We start from the raw sequence: 25,430 nt of genomic DNA on the forward strand, positions 1-25,430 counted from the left end.
ATATGCTCAGAACTTCCCTCTTGGTATTTGAAGGACTGTAGTTTAGTTAGGTTTCCCTGGGGGCTCTGAGAGTCAAGAATTCGCCTGCAACACAACAGACCTGGGTTCAATCCCCAGGTTGGGAAGAACCCCTGGAGAAGGATATGGCAACTCACTCCAGTATTCTTGCCTGGAGAATCCCCTGGACAGAGGAGCCTAGCAGGCTCCATGGGGTTGCAAAGAGTCGGACACGACTAAAATGACTTCACTTTCACTTCGTAGTTTAGATATTCTGTCAGTTTTAATTTCCTCATTTGGGTCATCGTACTGTGGCTGTTTAAGAGAATGCCCTTGTTCTTAAGATTATACACTGAAGAAACAGTTCACAAAATATTTCAAATAGAATGTTACAACAAAATCACAAAATGTTAACAAGTAGGGATTCAAGTGAAGACTAGCATTCTTGCAACTTTCTTGTAAGTTTGAAATTCTTTCAAAACAAAAAGTGAACCATGTATTTTTAAAAGCTGAAAAAGGAACACTGGAAAAAAAGATAAAATTTTAAGAACATATTTTTAAGCTTCCAGTCTGGAGGAACAACAAATATCTATCTGTTTCATAAATTTAGACTAAACAAACTGAATTTTCAATTTCATTTAATGCCTTCATATTGGAAATTACAAAACTATGTTGCTCTTTTTATCGTATATATATGTATATTCCAGATCTATGTATATATTGATGGAAAATATGTCTACATTTTACACATTCATTTAAATCTTGCTTCTTACAGTTATTCTTCCTTCAGTGTCGCACCTTGATGATTTAACAGCTGCATATCTGTAAGGGTTTGAAAATAAATTTAAACCAGAATATTACCTATTTAATGGCAGTCTGATACACTTATACACGTGAGTAACAAAGAACCTTGCCACATCTGGATGGGGAGAAAGGATACATATTTATGTATGGCTGAGTCCCTCTGCTGTCCACCTGAAACTATCACAACCTAGTTAATCAGCTATACTTTAACATACATAAAAAGTTCTTAAAAAGCCAATAAACTCTGCCACATCAGGTTATCTATGCACTCAGTTTTGTTAAAGCACAAGTAATCATTCCACACTGTGATTTTCTAACCAATCTGACCTGGTTATTATGTCAGAGGTTCACTGTGTATTTTGGCTAGACAGACGTATGCTAAGAGGAAGATGTTAATTCCCTAAAACAGTCCTTGGCACACAATGAGCACAAATATTCTTGGGGGCAGAGAGGAGGGGAAGGGATTATTGCATAATCTTATATCACTTCTGTGATATATCACCAGAAACCATGAGATAGTGGCATAATAATGAGATGCTTAATAATCTGAAGATGTAATGTTTCTGAGATCCTACAGATGTCAAAGAACAAAAGCCTTTAATATTTATTTTGGCATTTTTAACTAAGTTATAACTATTAGGGAAGTTGCTTTATTAATATCAAACTGAGGTACTTCCCTGGCAGTCCAATGGTTAAGAATCTGTGTGGAATCTGTGCTTCCACTACAGGGGACGCAGGTTCAATCCCTGGTTGGGAAATTAAGATCCCACGTGCCACATGGTATAGCCAAAGAACAATAACAAAAATAACAAATTGAGAACCATGAAAAGTTGAAAAAAAAAAAGACTGGAAAATTTTAAAAATGCATAGTATACCTATTATTGTGTGATATATTAAACTATAGAGCTATGAAAAATTTAAAACTAGAATTGTAAGGAATGTGAAATCCCATTGGAAGTTGCTGCCATCAAAATTTCTTGGTACATGGTTTGTCAAATCCAAAATCTTCAGGATTGAATTCAAAATCTATTTGATTCAAGCCTGATGTGCATACTCAAAGGAATGTTATAGTGGCTTTGGGAGATTTTCCAAAAAAGATTCTATCACAGGAGACAAGCGCAAAGGACTTTCAGATATTTCTCCTTATTGCAAACAAATTACCATTTAAACACTTTATTTTGTACACAAAAGATGGCTGAGAATTAGCTGAAATAAAAGATCCTGAAGATAAACTAAATCTAAAGTTTAGACATACTTTGAGCATATTAACAGTCTCTGAATAGTCTGATGTATTGCATTTTTATTAAAGTTGATCACAATTTCTACTTCAAGATATTTCATCACTTAAGGGGAAAAAAAAGAGTATTAAATCTGCTGGTTAGGCATACAAGGTGAATTAATGCAAATTTTAGGAAGAAGACTGAAAATACTTTTCATAAGACAGGCATCTAACAGGATAAACATGTGAACTTCTTATACTATGTTACCAAAGGAGAAAAGTCCCTGAAAATTTCTTCCATATAAAAATTCAAGATAAAAACAATCAAAGTCAAATAAATACAGAATGAACATTGCATTTTTGAAAATTAGTAACCTAACATTACAGAGAAAATATTAAAATGTAATAAAAGAAATAGCACCTTTTAAAAATCAAGTTATCTAAGATGTAAGTTTGCAAAACTATTCTGAACTACAAATTTCCACATGAAATCATTTGAAGAGGAAGTGATAATGCAAAACAAGCAATTCTGAAAAGTGAAAAGTTACATGTCAACTATAAATGGAAACAATACAGAACAATTAAAGCCAAAATTATACCTACACATCTATAACAAGCAAAAAATTCCTTTTTTTAAAAGTCATATATTTAAAATTCTCTTTAAAACAGGTCAGGAAAGCAATATACTTTAATATTAGAGGGGAAATTTTTAAAGGATATACTTAAGAATTAAGGCATGATTAGATTATCTTCAGTGTATCTTTCTATTAAATATGTGGACAGAAGCTTTATTATGAGACTTTTTACTGGTCAACAAAATTCAGAATAAAATAAGTCTATTTTAGATCATATCCTAAAATTTCTTTTATCTAAGTACCACAAAGGTATATCACAAGATGAATTTTATTAGACGATCCCACAGTATAGACCAGCCTTTTTCAGCCAGAGTTCCCAATGTAACCATCAGACTCAATATTATCATTTTTCTTTTTACAAGTGAAACCAGGTATACACTTATATTCTTTCTAATCTGTTAAAATCCTTACAGTTGGAAAGGTTGACCTTGAGTAGTCAATTCAAATGAAAATAAATGTGCTTTAGCAGTAATTTCAGGAGAGGGCAATGGCACCCCACTCCAGTACTCTTGCCTGGAAAATCCCATGGGCAGAGGAGCCTGGTAGGCTCCAGTCCATGGGGTCGCTAAAAGTTGGACACGACTGAGTGACTTCACTTTCACTTTTCACTTTCATGCATTGGAGAAGGAAATGGCAACCCACTCCAGTGTTCTTGCCTGGAGAATCCCAGGGACGGGAGAGCCTGGTGCGCTGCCACCTGTGGGGTCACACAGAGTCGGACACGACTGAAGCGACTTAGCAGCAGCAGTATTTTCAATGGCCTAAACATATTTCTAAAGACTATTTTCGAACTGTGACATCTTCTTGAATATTTTTGACTTTTATATGGCTACTTTATCTAAATCAAAAGATTTATCCTAGCAAATTATGTCCACGTTTCCAAAAGCTGTTATTAATCAAAAATGCTACCTGTTATACTTCAGAGAAATAGACCCTGGGTTCAAGAAATGCCAATACATTATTAACAAGTTATCATAATTCTGTATTTAGTTTCACTTATAAATATCACACAAATATCACTGGCAGGCATTATAACATTAAATCATTAAACTAACTTTTAGATATTGATTTTAAAAGCTTTGAACCTATGTAGCAAAACTTACTTAGTGAAACTTAAAAACTACTGAAGCTTTTGCCCCACCCCCACTCCAGGTAATATACCCAATTATTTTTTTTGATGATCATCACCTACCCAGGAGTTTATACTTGTAGCAAATGGAGCTGGCACAATCTGAAGACAAATATTGGCAAATACCACATGCCCCAAGTTATAGTTTAAGAAATAATACAACCCGCAATATTTATCAAGTTGTTTATTCTTGTTATTAAAACTTGGACTCAAGTAATCCTGGTTATTCTGGAAAAAGCACCTTGTTGTGGGGATCATTTAATCATCCTTTTCGACAATCACCTCTCCATGAAGCACCTTTCTTCTCTGACGTAACATATGAAAGTAGAGTTGTGGAAACACTTAATGGAGAAAAGAGAACAAGAAGGTAAGCTTTTGCTGGAAATGTTTTATAGTTGCAGCCTCTCAAACATGGTGATCTTTGAGAGCAAGCCCGTTATGCACCATGGCTACCACTCTAATCATTACAGGGCTCAGATGCCCTGAGCTCAGACGTAAGGGCTAAGACATAAGGGTACAAATGGAGGCTCCTGTACCATATGCCTAAATGTTTTAATACCATAAACTGTCAATTCTTTTAGCAAACTTAAATATTTTCTTAAATATATCTTTGTAATGACACGGAAGGCCATGTTTGAATTGAGAACTCTATAACACTGGATGGACCTAGAGACTGTCATACAGGGTAAAGTAATTCAGAAAGAGAAAACAAATATCATGTATTAACGCGTATATGTGCAATCTAGAAAAACACTACAGATGAACCTATTTGCAAAGTAGAAACTGAGACACAAACATAGAGAACAAACATATGGACACCAAGGCAGGGGGTGGTGTGGGATGAATCGGAAGACTGGGATTGCCATGTATACCCTGCTATGTATAAAATAGGTAATTAATGAGAACCAACTGTATAGCACAAGGAACTCTACTCAAGGCTCTGTGGTGACAAAGAGGGGATATATGCATCTGTATAGCTGATTCACCTTGCTGTACAGCAGAAACACAACATTGTAAAGCAACTAAACTCTGATTAAGAAAAAAGATTTCTATAACTTTTAGGAATACTGTGCCAGAACAGTGTGGCACAAAGAAACCTGGCCCCTTCTCTGTGTTCTATCAGCTGCCCTATGTCATGAGGGGTTTCAGGAACATCTGTGTGGATGTCCAACCCCACGCAACCCAGCTGCATCCATCCACCTCCCAAATAGCTTCCCCTTGTCTCAAGGACGTCCACACAGGTGACACAGTTAACCCTCAGGAGAACAGATTGGGGAAGAGAGCAAGGCAGTCCCTGGATGCATGCCCAGTGCCATCTGGGTAGCAAATTCCATGGTTCCAGCTTTCTAGGATGTGAACTGAAGGAAAGGGGTCCTGTGTGGAAGAGTGATCAGTGTGGGCCCAGAGCAAAAACCCCTACTGGTTGGGCATAAGGGTGGTCTGTTATCTACAAACATACAAATGCACATGTATTAGGTCAGTTAAACAAACAGTTATCCACCCTGTTGAATTTGGAGAATTATTTTGAGTCAGTTTGAACCAGTACTTTGAATTATAGGGTAAATGCTAGTGGATGAGCAAATTAACATCAGCTATAAATAATACAAATGTAAAAATACATCTGACAATGATACAGAATAACCAAAATGAATGAATCTAATGACAAAACAAGCTCTGAATATTTTGCTCAGGGAACTGTGGATAAGTACTTACAGAATTTAGCTCAAATGGAGCCAAAATGCATGAAAGATTTTACTTTTTATTTAAGTAGGTACTATCTACCTTTATAAATGTAACCATCATATTATATCTAAGAGTCTAAATATATTCAGGCAATGTAGACTTAAAGCTAACTGACCAAGTTTTGCAAATACGTCTGTAACATCCTGATTACATCAGACTTGTTTTGAGTGCCAAGAGAAGTGCTCAAAATATACTTTTATACTTGTAACTGGCAAAGCATTTAAAAGAGCCAGACATTACTTACAGACTAAACAACAACATCAAAACTAATACTAATCAGGTGAAAAACATCCCCTGCTGACTGACTGATCCTCCAGCAGGAGGTGGGGTCTCAGGTAACTGACAGCCTGATAAACTGAGAAGTTGCTACTGGCAAAGGCCAGTCTTCACAGGACACCTGAAAATGCGCTCTTACAAGTTACTGGTTTCATGGTTTCAAACCATGATCTCTTGGACCCTGGGTTTTCACAGACATGCCTTGGTGACTGTGAAGAAAAAGGGCACTCAAGACCTGAACCTGTAAGTATCAGGGGACAAGTGTGGTTCTGCTCCAGGTGTGCTGCTATTCACTAGATGCTGGGAAAATCAGGGGAAGAAACAAGTATTATAGGCTTAGCATCCCTGAGCCCTCCTGAACTCGTTCTGGTAGAGAAAAAGAAGAGAGTCAGACTGAGAAGAGAGAGGATCAGGGAATAAAAACATATGACAAGTCCGTTCTCTGTGTCTGCATCTCTATTCCTGCCCCACAAATAGGTTCATTGGTACCACTGATTCTACATATATGCATTAATATACAATATTTGGTTTTCTCTTTCTGACTTAGTTTGCTCTGTATCACAAGCTCTAGGTTCATCCACATCACTACTAATGACCCAATTTTGTTCCTTTTTATGGCTGGGTAATATTCCATTGTATTTATGTACCACATCTGCTTTATCCACTCAGTTGTCAATGGATATCCAGGCTGCTTCCATGTCCTGGCTATTGTAAATAGTGCTGAAGTGAACGCGGGGGTCATGGGGGTCACGGGGAGGAGGGAGAAGGGAGACAGAGAGAGTAGACATATATACACCACCATATATAAATCAGATAGCTACCTGCACAGGGAGCTCAGCTTGGTGCTCTGTAATGACCTAAATGGATGGAAGGCTGGGGGCTGGGAGGGAAGCTCCAGCAGAGGGGTTATAAATGCATTACTTCTGGCTGATTCACAATGTTATATGGCAGAAATGAACACCAACTTGTAAAAGAATTATAGTCCAAATAATTTTAAAAATTAAACTAAAAATAAAAACACTATACGACCATCAAGTCAATTTTTACTTCAGAAAAACTTAAAAGTTGGAGGCCCCAAAGAAGTGGCCAAATTTTATGTTCATCCTCTCTAAATGAAATATTTCATACTGTCACAATGCTGATTTTAGATTCCATAAATGTTTCTCATTTCTTTTTTCTCCTGCACTGACCTCAGAGTCTCTAATTTTATTGACAAGGGCAAACAACAGTCTTGCTGTATCGTCACATTTCCTGCTAATGATTAACAAAATCTGACATAAAAATACACCACTCTGTATTTAAATGAAATGAATAGTCTCATCAATTTATTGCAACTTGAAAGATGAGAAGAAATTAGTGAAAAGGCTGAGTTATTAGAAACATCTTAAGAAAGTAGCTTATTCATTATTTTCTAGTACATAGGGAAACATACATAAGGCTAAAAAGTACCTTGGAACACTTTTTCTAAGTATGTGCTTAATGAATAGAAATGACCTCAGATTTCCTTGGATAAAATATTTCTGTTCAGATGCATAATTCTAAATGCTTTCAAAGAGTTCACTGTAGGCTTATCTCTTCTTTAAAAACATAAATCATACTAAGCTTATTTTTAAATGATTTTGAGAAGGCAGTCATTTGTGTGTTAATTTTACTGACCTTTTTTCCTCACAATTTGCCTTTCAATTACTTCAAATTATGGAACTGAACAGAGGTTTTGATGTATTTGTAAGACAATATTTCTCTCTTAAAAAAAATTTTTTTTTGAGTAAAGTTACAATATTGTGCTTGTTTCTACTGTATAGCAAAGTGAATCAGCTATATGTCCACATAAATCTCCCCTTTTTTGGAATTTCCTTCCCCTTTAGGTCACCACAGAGCACAGCAGAGTTCCCTGTGGATATAGTAGATTCTGGTTAGTTATCTATTTCATACCTCATGGTATATATATATCAATCTTCTGACATCTTTCGAAGCACTTTCACAGCATATGCTACATCAGAGTGCTAATAGATACATACTTACATGGTATATATGAGGCCATGGTTATAAGAAGAAAATAATAGTAGTCAAAAGAGACATTGTATTTATTGGGAAGTCTTATGGAGAACATTCCTGTTTTCTTCACATATGGTAAGGCAGCGTATATTGTAAGAAGTTCACCAGCAACTCCAACAGGATATAAGATGATAAAAAAATTATATCTGGAGAAAGAATAATCAGAATTATTTTTCTAGACTAATTACTGGGTTTTATAATTCTTTTGCTACTACTTTATTTAAGTTTAAAAATTCTCCTTCCTATATACTTATATTAACCTCACATACAAGGTTAATCTTTTCCACTTTAATCATTCACTTAGCAATTTAATTATTATCACTTTTTTTTTCTTATAGCAGTTCCCATTTTAAACACCAAGATCTTAATAAAGTAAGAAGTCAACTTACTTTATAGGACTTAACTAAAAATTTTAAAGTCAATGATTGATTTTTAAGTATGATAAATAATACAAGTATTTATTACAGTCTATTGTAAAGTAAATATAAGCATTGTAAGATATAAAAGTAACTGCTTGGGCACCTGGAATCATACTGATTTTTTTCCCTGCAGCTACTCATTTGTTGATCCAATGCTATGTTTTTAAAAGGTCAGTTATGATTCTAATTTTAGATCTAAATTTTGAAACTGCCAAAATAGTTGTTTGGAGGCATTCGGAAAACCCTTTGTGGTTATTAATGAAAAGAAACTCCTATTTTAGAAAACTGATAAAAACCATCTGAAGCATCATCAATAACTGCTAACCGACATATTGTCTAAAATTGCTTTTATGATAAAACAAGGAAGATAGGTCATTTCCTGAATCTGCATATTAAAGGAATAGTTAGATTACTTAAAATGGAGCTGAGAAAGTTCTAGTCAAAATCCAAATCACAGTTTGTTCATCTGGATTGCAGGTCGTCCTCTCACACACACTGGGCCTGCAAGTGCCTGGCATCACTTCCGCCTATAGTTAAGAGGTACCCTGTGAAGTCTCCACTGGTGGACCAACAGGGCAGCCTCAAGCACCCAAGGTAATAACATTTCTCCATTAAAAAAAAATCAGTTTTCCCAAGTCAGTTGCTCTATAATAGTTACCACAGAAGTCAAGGTCAAAATTTTGGTGGAAAAAGAAAGCAAGCAAATTGATCTGGATTTTAATCATTTTGTTGGGATTAAGACATACTTGTAAAGAGAAGTCAAATGTGTGAATACAGAAGGAGCTTGGAGACAACTTAAAAGTCGCCTTACTTCTGTGTGTCAAGGATATGTATGCAAAGACAAGAGATGACAGAGAAAGGCAGAATTATTTGCCAAAATAGATGAACGGGTAAAGAAAGAAAAATGATTCTTCAACAGTCCCTGCATGCCCCTTCCTTGCCTTGTGCACAGTACAGTTCTCATCAGCCTTGTGTTGTTCTGTGTATATCACTTAAATCAATCTTTTCCTATCTCAATTTAAAAGCACATAACTGAACATTTTATATTCCTTTCTCAAGTAAGACATTCAAACTTAAGTATTTTTTTAACTTTATGTGGCTCTCAGATGACTTTTTTTGGGTAGGACTATTCTTTAATTGAAAAAAAATCATTCAAAATAAAGTATGTTAAAGTCATAAAAACAGTAATTGTTTTCAATGAAATGGGGAGAAATTACATAATTTATTTGACTTTATTTGCACTTTAAAAAGGCTGTATGTCACCAATTCTCTAAGTTCTGCAGCAGCATGAGAGATTTAACTAATATTCCAAAAAAGATATGATGCTTCCTTACAGATTCCCAATTGTCATCAAAAATTTTTTTAAGGGAATGCATTTTGAAAATAAAAAGAAATCAGTATGAAAACATAACAATATACATTTATCTATTCAGTGAGCTTTTCTAAGAACATTTTTGACAAATAAATAGAATCAAATCATATCCAAATATCCAAATCATCATAGTAGGGCAATGCTTTATAAATAAGAAGCCATTTTTAAAGTGAAGTTTTATTTAAGAATGGCTTCAACATTTGAACATTGAATGCTACTTTAGGTTAGTTTAATAAGGTGGGCAAATACCTGTAGGAGTTTGGGATCTTTATGAGTTTTTACATGAAACGTTAATTATTCATGATTATGATGAACTGACATGATATATTATGTTAAAATATGCATTTCAAAGTTGAAAGATTTTACAGAAACTTGTTTACATTAAGGCAACTGACAAAGGATTTCTGACAGCAAATTTAAGCATGCAATGGTAGAATTTTGAACTTTTCCAGAAATTCAAGACATGCAAATGCATTCTAAACGGCAGACAAAATATTAAAGACCATTACCTTCCACAAACAAATTTTATAAATATAGCAAATAAAAAGAGACTATATCTTGAATTAGTATTTTCAAAGGTGCTGGAGGGTCTGAAAGACTTGAGGTCATGCAAAATGACAATGAGTCACATTCTGGGATTAGCATCCAGCCACATTCCAAACTGCTAATCTTGTGAAAGCCCCAATTGCTAGACTGATTAAATTTTCTGGTACAGGAAAAATAAAACCAACCAAATGCTTATAAATGGTAGTGCAACCTTCAGCAGATAAAATGTTTAAGCTCATATTATAATTTTAAAGCCTTATTTTATATACAAGGGCTTCCCTGGTAGCTCAGCTGGTAAAGAATCCACCTGCAATGCAGGAGACCCTGGTTCAATTCCTGGGTTGGGAAGATCCCCTGGATACAGTTACCTACTACAGTATTCTGGCCTGGAGAATTCCATGGACTGTAGAGTCCATAGAGTCACAGAGTCAGACATGACTGAGTGACTTTCATTCACTCACTCACTTTATATACAAAATGGTAAGCCACAAAAAAAGAGCTAGAGAATATAAAAAAGTTTGAAAGGATATATATTGATAGTATAATTAACAGTGATTATCTTTTATAAGGGGAATATAGACAATTTTAAGTTTTTATTCTTAAGAAAAAGTATTAGGTTTTTAGTATATGGTAATCAAAAACCCTAACCAGAAGTAATCTAAATTCTGGCAATAGAGAACTGAGTCATTCATCCTATGGAATAGGACGCAGCATTAAGAGACAGAGAGCAAGCTCTAAATGAACCTGTACCAATTTAAAAAAGAAAACAAGAGCTCCAACATATAAACAAAAATCAAGTATCATGTCATTCATTTATTTTTCAAAAACTCACATCTGTGTGTTCCCATTGTTAATAAGAAAGTCTGGATGGTAAACTCCCAACTTTCTCCAGGGGGAGGGCAGGGCGATCAGGTAGGAATACTAACAGAACTTTCAATGTTTATTATATAGACTAAAAACTGTGTTTTTTATAATGAAAACATACTACTTTTGTAGCTAAATTTTAAAAATTTAAAGACTGAAGATACCATCAAACTCTTTTATCCTACTTATGTGGGATATCTATCCATCTATGTATCTATTAAGGGCTTTCCTGGTGGCTCAGATGGTAAAGATGCTCTGCCTGCAATGCAGGAAACCCGGGTTCAATCCCTGGGTCAGGAAGATCCTCTAGAGAAGGGAATGCTACCCATTCCAGTATTTTTGCCTGGAGAATTCCATGGACAGAGGAGCCTAGAGGGCTACAATTCATGGGGTCACAAAGAGTGAGACACAACTAAGCAACTAACACACTTCATCTATCTACTAATATCTATCTATTATCTATCTACCTACCTACCTACTGGGTTGGCCAAAAACCCAAATGAACTTTTTGGCCAATCCAATACATAGCCATATATGGGACAAACATCTCTTACCCTAACAGCCTCCCTACATTTCTCCCTACCCAGGGTTTCTCAGACCTATTAGTTGTTTTATTTTTTTCTCTTGCATCAGAAGAAGATAGAGATTTTGTTTTCCTCACACCTGGGTATTTTATTATTATTACTGTTATTTCTGATTATAAGTATGTAGAGAATGAAATGAACAAATCTATGCTGGTTTGTGATTTGTTCTCCAAAGAGCAGTCTTATTTTTATAATAACTTTGTAAAATATCAGCTGCTCAAGAATGCAAACTTTAAAAAGGACAGAATATATTTTACTTTAAAAACTGTTGCTTTGGGAGAGCTATATTTAGTACCTTTGAAATATAAATGTTGTCCTCCTTCCAAATAATACAATTCCAAATAAGGATGATGTTTAAAAACTGTCTGTCTCTGCTACTTAATACACACACAAAGCTGACATTGTATATACAAGATTCTAAAAGTGTGGATATGACATAGGTTGAATATTAAGTTAATGACTGATTGATGTAAGGATCACTTTTAGCAATTACAAGAACATTATGTATTTAATTCAGTGAAAATCTATCATGTTAAAAAAATTTCTAGGCGCTGAAAGTTTCCAATAATTTCTTTAATATCCATTTTGTTTCTAAAGCTCGCCTGTTTTATAGTTTTAGTGTTTTAGTTTATTTTCCTAACTTTGTTTTGTAGAATAAAGAGTTTGTGAGCTGTCAAAAAGAAAATTTTAGTCAATCAGACAAAATGCTGTATTTTGGGTCAAGAGTTGATTTAATATAATTCCACAGATGTATATCTTGCTTTCAAGGAAAAATGAATGACCAGTTTGGAATTTATTTAAGGATACTAACATAATTTGTCTGGCACTGCTTTCATTCAAGATATATGTTAATATGACTGTTCCCTAGTCATTAAATTAAGCATTGAGAATGCAAGTTATAAACTGCTAATATCCAAAACGACAGCCTGCTAGCAACACACGGCTAAGACATACATTTTAATTTTCTGTGTTAGCTCAGAACACAAAACACGCATGCGCAGCACCATGAACAAATAAACTGCAAGACATCATCGCCACCTGGCCCATTTAATGAAGTATGGCAAGTGGTCGAGGAGACTGAATGTGTAGAAGGAGTAGCGAGTGATCTCTGTCACCGTCCATGCGACCAGAAAAAGCACCACACTCTCCTCATTCTGGATCTGCGGAATTACAGAGAAAGTTACAGGTTCATTGAACTTCTTTCTCCATGAATATTTTTTTTCATTATTTACTATGTGCCTTTTGTTATAATGGAGAGTTAGGGTTAGAAAGATTCAATACAGACAACTCAATGCAGTCACCACTACCTAGGTCTTTACCTACATCATATTTAAATATGCCGTTAACAGAGGAATGGTTGAATTTCTACTGGGTCCTCTCTGTCCCCTTTTGTTACAGCCAATAACTCAACCATCCCAGGACAATATCAGCCTCTCAGAACCTGTACGCGCTGTCCAGAACAGCATCTCTTTTTATTTGATTGATCTCTTTTATTTATCGGTTGGACTCCTGCTCTTAAATGACAAGGCAATCTGAATGAGGGCCTGATTTTATACGTGTACATGTGTGTCCACTGCCATCTGTATGGCAGGCACTGGTTAGGGACCAGGTGGACTGAGTCAGCTGAGTGAAAGATTCTAGTCGAGAGGGTTGAAGTGTAGAGCAGTAAAGGGCAGAAGGTCAGCCATTTGTCCCCATGCAGACTGGAGACCATGAGCCCAGCAGGCCATGGAAGGGAGGTTATGTGTCACCACAAGCAGACAGGACAAGCCAGGCATCTGAGGGAAAGGAGAGGAGGCCAGAGAGCAGTCCTCAAGTAGACAGGAGGCTCCAGAGGCTGTCAAAAAGGTCAGGAGGGCCCATGTGGGAAATGCTTCTGTCATGGGTTTAAGAGGCCCAATGGCTTGAAATGCTAAACATGGTGTTTGTTTGTCTAAAACACTTTAAGCCATTAATTAGACTCGAGTCTCTCTCCTGTCATGCTTCAATAAGTAGCAAGCTTATTTTTCTCTAAGTTCCTTAACTCTTACTTTTAATTGAGTCTTTTCCAAGTATTCAGAGCTACAGAGCTAGATTAACTTTGTGTGTCTCTAGCTACAATGCTCGATGCTAAATGAGGAAAAAGGAACTGTTTATACTGACAACTTCAATTACATAATCAAACACAATACACACAACTTCAACAGAAAAGAAAATTCTCATTTCACTATGTGACAGAATAGGAACATTTTACTTCATTTTACTTATTTAAAAAAATTTTTATTTTATACTGGAGTATAGCCAATTAACAGCGCTGTGGTTGTTTCAGGTGCACAGTAGAGTGACTCAGTCATACATATAAATGTATTCATTCTCTCCCAAACTCCCCTTCCCTTCCAGGCTGCCACATAACATTGAGCAGAGGAACACTGATTTTAAAAACTGCAAAACTCCACAGGAGAGTATATTATGGCCATAAAAATGCCAGTCTGGGGGTTTGCTGTTGTTTCAAAGCCATTCTATAAAAGTGCTAAGTCAATGTACAATCCCACTTACATCCAAACCCAACCCTTCTTTGGCCAAGGGTTCTGCTTCCTGAAATATAGTCAGGTTAATATTTTGGGTTCCTGTTAATAAGAAAGCTTTCCTGCTGGCTCAAGTAGATGGAGTGTCATGTCACTTACTGGTTTTATACTGTGAGTAACGAGCCACACCATGAAGATTCTTGAACTCACTTGGACCCCAGCCACAAGCACAGAAGTAGGTACAATTCCTTAAAAAGAAAAACAAGTCAACCACTGCCCCAAATCCAATCTCTAACAAACATAAAAATCAAATTAAAAAAAAACTCACCAATTAAACAGTGGACTATCTGTAAGCAAACAAACAAACAAAAAAATCACATGTCAATAGCATAAAATAAATCCTTGTCACCTGGTTTTAAGTGAATCTATGGGGAGTAAGTAATAAGCAAAAAAGACTGATTCTGCTCCAACAGACATATTTTCAAATAAATATGATATAAAAACAAGCATCGTTGAAAACTTACCTCAAGCAAGGCAAATGTCTGGAAAAATTTAAGTGTCTTCTGAATACTTTTATATAAACCTTTGTGTGTTCCTTTTTCCATGTAAAAACGTACCATGGCAATAGCTAGTACCAACCACCTAGAGAAAAGAAAAGCATTTTATAAAGCTCTATCAGAATGAAGTCTCCTGAATCCTGAAAAGATATGTCATAATTTATACAGTACTAGCATGTACATGTTAATATGCTCAGTTCATTATTCTATTTTCAAAAACCCACAGGAAGAAATGACAAACATCATTTTTACATTGACTCCTCAAGGAAATAAATAGGAGTGGGTAGCCCTTCCCGTCTCCAGGGGATCTTCCCAACCAGGGCATCAAACCTAGGTCTCCCGCATTGCAGGCAGATTCTTTTACCAGCTGAGCCACAAGGGAAGCCCAAGAATACTGCAGTGGGTAGGCTATCTCCCAAACCAGGGATCAAACCTAGGCCTCCTGCATTGTAGGCAGATTCTTCACCAGCTCAGCCACAAGGGAAGCCCAAGAATACTGCAGTGGGTAGGCTATCCTTTCTCCAGCGGATCTTCCTGAGTCGAACTGGGGTCTCCTGCATTGCAGGTGGATTCTTTACCAACTGAGCTATCAGGGAAGTCCGTATTCAAGATCAGCTACATACAAATGTCAAACAATGAGCACTGTATTTTTGGTTTCAGCAGATAAACTGACAGACTGAAGAAGTAGGTTTCTCTACCAAAAATGAAGTCATTATAAAGTCCCTTTCATAACTATATAGATTTGATGTAAAGAGCTGTAGGTGCATAAATATGTATTTTATACAAATATATAGTTATAAGTAAAAGTCGTTAATAAGAACCATTAATGTTTTTTTATAATTTCCATTAAATAAAAACAATTGTGGTGCTGCCGAAGGAACACATATAGAAGGTCAGATGTAAACCTGCTTTTATAACCTTTATAAACATTTTTATTTATTCACTTATTTATTTTTCATTTTTGGCTGTGCTGGGTCTTTATTGTCGTATGCAGGTTTTCTCTGGTTGTGATCAGGGGCTACTCTCTAGTTGTCGTGCACAGGCTTCTCATTGCACTGGCTTCTCTTGTTGTGGAGCACGGGCTCTAGAGCACAGGTTCAACAGTTGTGGTACACAGACTTGGTTGTTCCACGGCATGTGGGATCTTCCCAGATCAGGGATTGAACCCATGTCTCCTGCATTGGCAGGCGGACTCTACCACTGAGCCACCAGGGGAAGCCCCAAGCCTGATTCTAAAACTAGTGGTTACCAAGTGGGAAAGGGAAGGGGAGAGGGATTAAGACAAGAATAGGGGGTTAAAAGACACAAACTACTATGTATGAAATAAACAAGGAACAAGGATATATCATATGGCACAGGGAAATACAGCCACTGTTTTATAATAACTTCAAATGGAGTATATTCTATAAAAATACTGAGTCACTATGCTGCACACCTGAAACTAATATTGTAAATCAACTACACTTTTTTAAAAAGAGTTCATTTTCAAAAAAGAAAAAATGCACACCCCCACCCCTTTCAACTTGGTGGTGGTTTAGCCACTAAATTGGGTCTGGCTCTTGTAACCCCATGGACTGTAGCCCACTCAGCTCCTTTGTCCACTTATACATTAAATGTAGTTGTGGTGAATTAATGGTACTTACAAACACAAATCAAACCTGTGGACACCAGCTTTCTCACCAGTCAGATACTCAATCTCCAAGAGTCCCTGATAAGAGGTCATTTTTTCCATTGCAATTACAAAAGCACTTTGAAGTTTAAAAAAGTTGCATCACCTGTAACTTTTAAACATCTTTAATAACACACTCATGGAAATGAATAGCTGCCCCAGGCTTTTAGAAACAGTGGTCTCCAAAGTGACTAGTTAAATGGATTTATGAATTAAAAAATTATTACACAGTTTTAACTTTTTAATTAAAAAGCACTCATAAAATAGACAAATGGCTTAAAGGTGCCTATGAAGAAATGACTGATTGAGTGGGATGAAAAGCAGATTCAACAGAACAGTGAGAAAATAGCAGAACAGTAGTGCTTCAACCCTGGGAATGCTCCCTCCTCAGCACAGAATGAGTAAAGATCAACCACTTTCTAGTGAGAATGACATGAAATCAGGCAAATGTCTGAAACTATCACAAAGACCTTTGAAATGTAGAAGTACTGAAGTAATAGCAAGTACACTTTTAGAGTGCTTTCAATGTTCTAGACACTGTCCTATATATATATAGTTAACATATTAATATTTCATCCTCACAATAACCCTATGAGGTAGCAACTACTATTACCCTATTTCACTGCTGTGGAAATAGGAGAAAGGGCCATAGGCCAGTCAGCTGGGACCTAAACCCACCATGCATCTCACAGTCTATGCTTGTCAACTACTCCGCTGTACTGGTCGGGCCCTAAGTATACACTGTACCTGGTGTGTTGTGCTTAGTCACTCAGTCATGTCCAACTCTTCACAACCCCATGGATTGTAGCCCACCAGGTTCCTCTGTCCATGGGATTCTCCAGGCAAGAATACTGGAGTGGGTTGCCATGCCCTCCTCCAGGGGATCTTCCCAACCCAGGGATCAAACCCAGGTCTCCTGCATTGCAGGTGGATTCTTTACCATCTGAGCCACCAGGGAAGCCCAAGAAGACTGGAGTGGGTAGCCTATCCTTTCTCCAGGGGATCTTCCCGGCCCAGGGATCAAGTGGGGGTCTCCTATACTGCAGGGAGATTCTTTACCAGTTAAGCTACCAGCCTGGGGATATTAGCTAATCATAAAAACACATGTATTTAAGTTGTACTAATTTTTAAAGTTATACAGAGTGTTATACTCAGATATTTCAGCTGATAGTAGTATGCTATCAGGAAAGTTTGAAGGCCATTGTTCAATACAAGATAATCACCATGCAGAGACATCTAAGGACTTATCCTAAGGCTTAGAGTAAGTTCATTGTGGAGGTCTCTTAAAGCCCATTGCTGTTCTCTTTTTACTACATCATGGCTTCCTGGATTCAGCTCATGGTTTCACCCCACATTGGACCCAACACTCAGTCCTGCGCTGGTTTCATCTGAGTGTGCTCATCTGGAGGATGTTTTAGGTACCTTCCAGTTGTAAAATGTTATGATTTTCAATATCCTCAATTCCAAAGCCTTATATGACTTCTAGTAAGAAAACAAGCTTCATAAGTTGTTTTAATTCAGAGCTTCCCTGGTGGCTCAGGGTAAATAACCCGCCTGCCCCGACTTAAGTGACTTAGCAGCAGCAGCCAATGTAGGAGACACGGGTTTGATCCCTGGACCAGGAAGATACCACACGCGCAAAACAAAAATTATTACACTACCAAAGAATTCATCAGAAGATTCATCAAGATGATAAGTTTTCTATATTTTTAAAAACATGATATAAAAATCCAAGCATCCTTAACAGTAACACATTTTACTGTTGTCCCATAGGTGGCAGTATTGTACCAACTATTAATAGTACATTATTAGAATACCACCACTAACCTGTTGGAAATAAAAGAAATGAACACTCTAGGGTTATAAAGGACCATGAACCCATCTATGCTAACCTCTCACCTGTTTTTCAATAAATACAGCCAGAAGCTCATCTGAATTAACCCATTCTCACCTCCTAAGCCCTCCATTACAAAGGGTGAGGATCAAAATTTCTCTTACAGGCCCTGCATTTAAGTAACCCTGGACTGCTACCCCCATCAGTTGAGTCATTATAATTTTAAAGATTTCCAGAAGCCACTAGAGCTTCTACAATTCGGAATTCTTTTCTGGAAAGTTTTCTTAAAAAATATTTCAGAGCTATCAATTACACAAATATGAACCCAGACACTTTCAGTCCTTAACAAAACACTCTCTTTGGAAAATATAAACATGTGTTCCACATGTAGAAGGTTTCTTACTTGCTTGACTCATTTATTTATTCATTCAGCTTCAGTATCAACATTTATTGCTACACCAGGTACTGCGCTAGATCCTGGGGAATTAGAGATAAGACATAGTTCCAGTAAGTGGAGACAACACAACAGTGCAGCAAGGAGAGAGATGTATCATTTCCTAAACACCTTACGGCACTCACTCAACTCCTTCTTCTTACGCGCTATGGCTGTGATGACCCTAAAAAATCTTACTGAAGGTGGAGCTCTCTCTTCCAGATGTCTTCTGGTGCCTCTTTTCCTCCTACTATCTCTTGGAGACCACCTGCTTTTTTAAGAACTTGGTTACCTACACCTATATCTCCTATTTTTTAAAATTTCAACACTACTTAAAAAAATTTTTTATGAACAACTTCAAACATATACAAAGGTGTAGAGCATGAATGAAAGGTGTAGAGCTGAAACTCCAATACTTCAGCCACCTGATGCGAAGAAGTGACTCAATGGAAAAGACCCTGATGCTGGGAAAGACTGAAGGCAGGAGGAGAAGGGGACGACAGAGGATGAGATGGTTGGAGAGCATCACTGACGCGATGGACATGAGTTTGAGCAAGCTCTGGGAGTTGGTGATGGACAGGGAAGCCTGGGGTGCTGCAGTCCATGGGGTCACCAAGAGCTGGACACAACTGAGCAACTGAACTGAACTGAGAGCATGAATGGTACTATGAATCCTGTTTGCCACTGCCCTGCTTCAACCAGTATCATCTTTTAAATTTTTTAAATTCATTTTATTTTTTGACCACAAGGTATGTGGGATCTTAGTTCCTTGATCAGGGATTGAACCTGTGCCCCCTGCAGTGGAAGCACAGAGTCTTAACGACTGGACCACAGGAAGACCCAGCCAGTATCATCTTACAAATAATTTTGTTTCGTCCAGACTTCTATTCACTTCTCTCCCCACAAGTCTTCCTCTCTGATTATTCTGAATTAAATCTCATACATCCTATAATATGATTGATAAATGCTTAATGATGTATTTCTCAAAGGTTTATTTTCCATAAACAGAACCAAAACACCACTATCCCATGTGAAGATCTGAATGAGAACTTCTTCAGTCACAAAACAGAGTTAAGATACAACTGTCCCAGAATTTTTAAAAATCATAATTGGGGGAATTCTCTGGTGGTCCAGTCGTTAGGACTCAGTGCTGCCAATGAAGGGGCCTAGGAGTGACCCGGATTGGTGAAACAAGATCGCATATACAATACAGCAAAAAAAAAAATGACTGAAATAAGATTCATTCACTGTAATTAGTTGCTATGTCTTTTATGACTATGTCGATCTATACATTTTGCCTCCTTCCATCTATCCTTTCATCTCTCCTCCCTTCTCTTTCTCGAAAACTTTATCTGTTGAAGACACTGGGTGGTTTGAATGGATAAAATGCACTATTTACAATAGCCAGGACATGGAGCAATCTAAATGTTCTTTGGGGAGGGAGGTGGGACGGGGGTTCAGGATGGGGAACACATGTACACCTGTGGTGGATTCATGTCAATGTATGGCAAAACCACTACAACACTGTAAAGTAATTAGCCTCTAATTAAAATAAATAAATTTATATAAATAAATGTTCTTTGACAGATGGCTGGATAAACAAAATGTGGAACATATATACGATGGAATATTACTCAGCCATAATGAAGGAATGAAATCGGGTCATTTGTAGCAATGTGGATGGACCTAGATAGAGTCTGTCATACAGAGTGAAGTAAGTCAGAAAGAGAAAAACAAACATTATATATCAATGCATATATGTGGAATCTAGAAAAATGGTACAGAGGAACATATCTGCAGGGCAGAAACAGAGACACAGACCTAAGCGTGTGGACCTGGGGGCACAGAGGGTGGGGGATGAACTGGGCGAGTAGGATTGACATATGTACGCTACATTGTATAAAATAGCTAGCCAGTGGGAAGCTGCAGTATAACACAGGGAGCCCAGCAGTATAAGCCCGGCTCTGTGATTACCTAGAGGGGTGGTGTGCAGGGGGGTGGGGTGGTGGGGGGTGAGAGGGAGGTTCAAGAGGGAGGGGATATATGTATACATAGAGCTGATTTATTTTGTTGTACAACACTGTAAAGCAACTATACTCCAATTAAAAAAAAAAAAAAGCTGGCACAGATCCACACATGGATTAATCCTCCCCAGGAATAAAATATATGTCTATTACTTAACATGTTGAGAAACGTACATGCCTGAACCTTGGGTCTGGTGCTCTGCTAACATACACTGTGTACACAGTGAGAATATCTCAGTTTCTGCACAAAGTGCACTTTTCAATTCACCACTAGGAATAGCAATTATCATTTCTAAACACCCACTATGTGTCAGGCATCTCTGTCGACCACTTCATATCCACTTAATTCCTTGTAATAATCTAGCAAAGTAGTTGTGTTGTTCCTTTGACAGATGAGAAAACCCAGGGTCAGAGAGGTTATGGAACTTATCTGAGGTTACCCGGCTAAAAAGGGGTGAAAACATAACCTTCAATTATCACCTTCCCGTACTGCTTACAGGTTAGAATCCGAACATGTTAGGGAAGCATGTCAGGCCTGCGCGAAGGGGCAGGTTACCGGTCCATCTTTCTGTCCCAGCCTATGCTTCAGACCCACTTGTTTTCACCCCAACAGCATGTCAAGTGGTGTCACATCTCTGTACACTAACTCCTGCTGCTTCCTCAGCCCTGCCAAGTAAATAACACCTTTCTCTGATTCTCCCTACCTACAGACATGACACCTCTGCAGAACACTTACTTCATCCCGTCTTTTACTGCAATCTATAAATGTCCCTGGTAACGCTTCTCCAAGCGCAGGGCCTAAAATATTTAGCTTTTGTCTCTCACTTGACCTAAGACAATGCACAAATACATGCAGGCTTCAAAAGTGTTTGTGGCAAAACAAAAGAGAAGAGAGAGAAAATACTCCTAGCCAAGCATCTATTATGAACAAGTACCATAAAAATCCTAATTACATTATTACTTAACTAAATCAATTATATCCTGTAGTTCTACTCTGGGAATTCATCCTAAACAAGTAATTCAAGAGAAACAAATTAAAGGATAATATCATTAGAGGCATGATTTGGACTATCACTGTAACAACTCTATTCACTTTTATATAACCATGAAAGAGTGTAATTTTGAAAACTACATGGAAATATTTGGTGAAATAGTGCATGAAAACTGAATATCCAACAGAGTAGATATTGTAACTACAATACTCTATAATATCAGTAGATTCATTTACTCAACAAATACTGGGTTGGCCAAAAGGTTCTTTTGGGTTTTCCTGCAAGATGTTATGAAGAAACTCAAAACGAACTTTTTGGCCAAACCAATATTTCTTGAGAGTTTCACGGCGCTAACATTGTATAGGGTCTGAGAAGCAGACCAATAAGCAACAAGATGTTTTAGTAAAATTCATCATACAGTTATATGGTAACAAGCATGATGGAGAAAAACAAAGCAGGCAAAGGGAATAAGGAGTGATTTGTAAGCAGCTGCTACTTAAATGAAGACAGCCAGGGAAGGCCTGCCTGAGTATGGTAATTTGAGTAAAAATCTGAACAAAGTTACTCTCATGAGACATTACAAGGAAAAATGAAAAGTCATGCTGAGCTTATAGAATTAGGCAATTTCTTTTTTACACTTTTGTAAAAATTTCATTTCTCAGATATTGTTTGATTTCAAAACTATTACCAAAAAAATCATAAACCTTCCAAAGTTCTTCTAAAAGTGAAAAAACCAAGCAAATAAACGAAAAGAACCTCTGCATTAGCAGATGTAAGCTATTACATATAGACTAAACAAGGTCCTACTGTATAGCACAGAGAACTATATTCAATATCCTATGATAAATCATAATGAAAAAGAATATATAAAAACAGAATGTCTATATAACTAAGTCACTATGCTACAGAGCATATATACAGCAGAGATTGGCACCACACTGTAAACTAAACTTCAATTTTTAAAAAAATCAGTTGCTAGGATCCTAAATCTTAAATTTTCTCCATTCCAAAATAAATATGGCAACTATGTGAGGTGACAGATGTGCTAACTAATCTTATGATGAAAATCATTTTATAATATATACATATACCAAGTAATACATCAAGCAATCATATTGTACACCTTAAACTCCCAGTGTTAGGTGTCAGTTACAACTCAAAAAAGCTGGGGGAAAAAAAGCGGGCAAAAAAAAAAAAGAACCTCCAAACCACTCAATGTACACGTGTGTCCCACTTCGAATACCACAGCTGTGCCAACCTCATCTGCACAATGTCTGCACTATGTCCCTTCAATTAAATCAGGAAGCTTCACTGCATCTCATGCCTATTTTCAGAACTCATCTCACTTGAAATAGCCACCTTCTACATATGCAAATCCTATTCTTTCTTCAAATCTCAACGCCTCTAGAAAGCTTCCAAAGAGTTAGTTACATGGATTATTCCATTTCTGCTCCCCTTGCCTTTGAACAACTGAGAGACAAGTTTCTGGGGAAGCAGTGATTTTGCCGAGCCAGGTAGGAAGGTCAGGAATGAAGTTTGAGAACACAACGGAGAGAACATTTAACTCTGTTCCAGGTGGGGTAAGACACCCAGAAAACTTCAAAGAGGTGACTTGGTTAAAAGTCATAGCAGGAACACAAGGAATATTATCCACAGGATGAACAGCCTGAGCAAAGATGGAGAGAGCCGCGAAAATAAAATTGCAGGGTGCTTTGAGGGCAAAGTTGAGTGAGTGGCGATACCAAAAGCAATAAAACTGGGAAGAGTAATCAGGCAGCTATTGCCTTGAATGACAGCCTAAATCCCTTCCATTACAGTGGAGGTAATGCAGAGTCACTGAAGGCTTTAAACTGGAGGTATGCATTGATCTTCATTTTTTTAAAAGGTAACTCGGCCTTCAAAAGGGAAAGTGGCCTGGAAAGGAAAGGGACCGCAGACAAGTTAATAAACGGCAGGCTTCCCCAGTGTTTATTAACTGGATGAGACTAGCACAGAAGAGACAATTTTTTTCAGGCTGTAGCACACAGTGGGTACCCAACTGTTCTCCAGTAGCTTGTGAATCAATTAGTTTTCTTTTTCAAGATTAGAAAACTTAAGAGTGGAAAGCAGAAGTAGCAGGGCTCTGGAGCCAAACTGTCTGGGCTTAAGTCTAAGTCTGACGCTTACTGGTTGTGTGAACTTGAGCAAGTTACTTAATCGATTTGTGCCTCAGTTTCCCATTCTATCAAATGTAACATCATGCACCCCTCACAGTCGTAGAGGACCAATGATGACACATTACACGGACACAGTGCCTGCCCCACAGTGAGTCCTCGTTAGGCATTAAGCACAAAAGTACTCAGCACTGTCTCAAATCATTTCTTAAATCTCGGTCAATCACATTTTTCTGTAAGCTCTAGAGAAAGTTTTCGATATTAAGCTTTCCCCCCACATTTCCAGAGGTTAGTAATACTTCGTGGGATAACGGGAAACAGCTTTTTTTTTTTTTTTCAGGCAATGCCATTTAGAAATGGAGGAGCATTTCCCAGCAGGTTTTTAAAAGTCACTGCGGCAGCTCTTTGCAGAGCTATAATAGTCATTGTGTAACTTTAACTTGTAAATCGCACTCAAAGCCAGAAATAAAAGTACAGAGTATCAGTCACGGAGCCACAGACCCTGGACACCAGTCCCACGCTCCGATCCCGCAGGGTATCTGGAAAATCGTCCCAGGTAAGAAGCTCTCGGGCGCACTATTACTTAAAAAAAAATCGCAGAGACAGAAACAGTTAGCAAACTCTGCCCAGCGATCCGGAGCACGAGGTTGTGCAGTCCAGGGGCCGGCGACCGGGAAAGAGGGTTGGGGCCACTCTCCGGACAGCTCCGGGCTCGGGGGCGGCGGGACTCCGCGCTTCTTCACCAGCAGCGGCGGCAGTGGCGCCCGCGGGGGCCGCCTCCCCCGCGGGTAGGCCCCGCATTCCTGCCCAGGTCTATACTTAACCTCCGGCCCGCGCCCCGCGGCCGCAGCGCGCGCCGTGCACCGTATTAGGCAATGCCGGGCAAGCACGGCCCGGCCCCCCCCGCCCCGCTCCATTCAAGCCCCGAGGCGCAGCGCCCCTCCCCCCACGACCTCAGCCCGCGCCCCCTTTTCCTGCGCCGCAAGCACCCCCCGCGCCGCGACCACCCCGCTACCCGCGCGCACGCGCACCCGGCCCCTCCGCCCCTCCCGGGAGCCGGGCACGCTCCGCCAGCGAGCAGAGCGCGCAAAGTCGGGGGCGCGGCGGCGCGGGGAGGGCCCCCTCTGGGCGCACGTACCCCGCGGTCATGGCGATGTTGTAGAAGGTGAGCCAGATAGTGGCCAACAAGCCCAGGCGCCTCCGCTTGCCCACCGCCTCCCTCTCCTCGCTCGCCTCCGAGGCGCCGCCGTTGGTGCCGTCCTCCTCGCTGGACGCCATGGCGGCCGCGCAGCCGGGGGAAGTGGACGAGAGGGGAAGGGGAGCGGGAGGGGGCTCGGCCGAGCGCGCCGCTGAAGCGCCGCCGCCCGCTGCCGCCGCCTCCGTCAGGCGCCCCATGTGCCGCGCGCAGGGGGCTCGGCGCCGCCAGACCAGCCGCCCGCAGTGGGAGGAGCGGGCGCCCCCGGCCGCCGCCCCGCCCCCTGCCCTCGGGAGCGCGCGCCGCGCGAGGGCCTGGCCGCCCGGCCTGGGCGCGGGGGCGCGGGGGTCGTGGGAGCCCCTGGTCACGATCTCTTGCCCCCCTACCGGGGAAACCTCACTGACTGGGGAACCTCCACTTAGAAAC

The 25,430-nt window shown here is 38.9% G+C and overlaps 1 protein-coding gene across 1 annotated transcript; it reads right to left on the reverse strand.

Moving 5' to 3' along the window:
• Window positions 1–4,011: 4,011 nt before the first annotated feature.
• HACD1 (3-hydroxyacyl-CoA dehydratase 1) lies at window positions 4,012–25,204 on the reverse strand. Its single transcript, XM_068987716.1, has 7 exons — window positions 24,948–25,204; window positions 14,672–14,789; window positions 14,476–14,494; window positions 14,307–14,395; window positions 12,682–12,803; window positions 7,826–8,004; window positions 4,012–4,125 (listed from the first exon to the last, which is right to left on the reverse strand). The coding sequence occupies exons 1-7, from the start codon at window positions 25,202–25,204 to the stop codon at window positions 4,043–4,045; spliced, it is 867 nt and encodes a 288-aa protein (XP_068843817.1). The 3' UTR covers window positions 4,012–4,042.
• Between the last annotated feature and the right edge of the window lie 226 nt (window positions 25,205–25,430).

Source organism: Capricornis sumatraensis, chromosome 15 (assembly GCF_032405125.1).
Source record: "Capricornis sumatraensis isolate serow.1 chromosome 15, serow.2, whole genome shotgun sequence".
Lineage (NCBI taxonomy): Eukaryota > Metazoa > Chordata > Mammalia > Artiodactyla > Bovidae > Capricornis > Capricornis sumatraensis.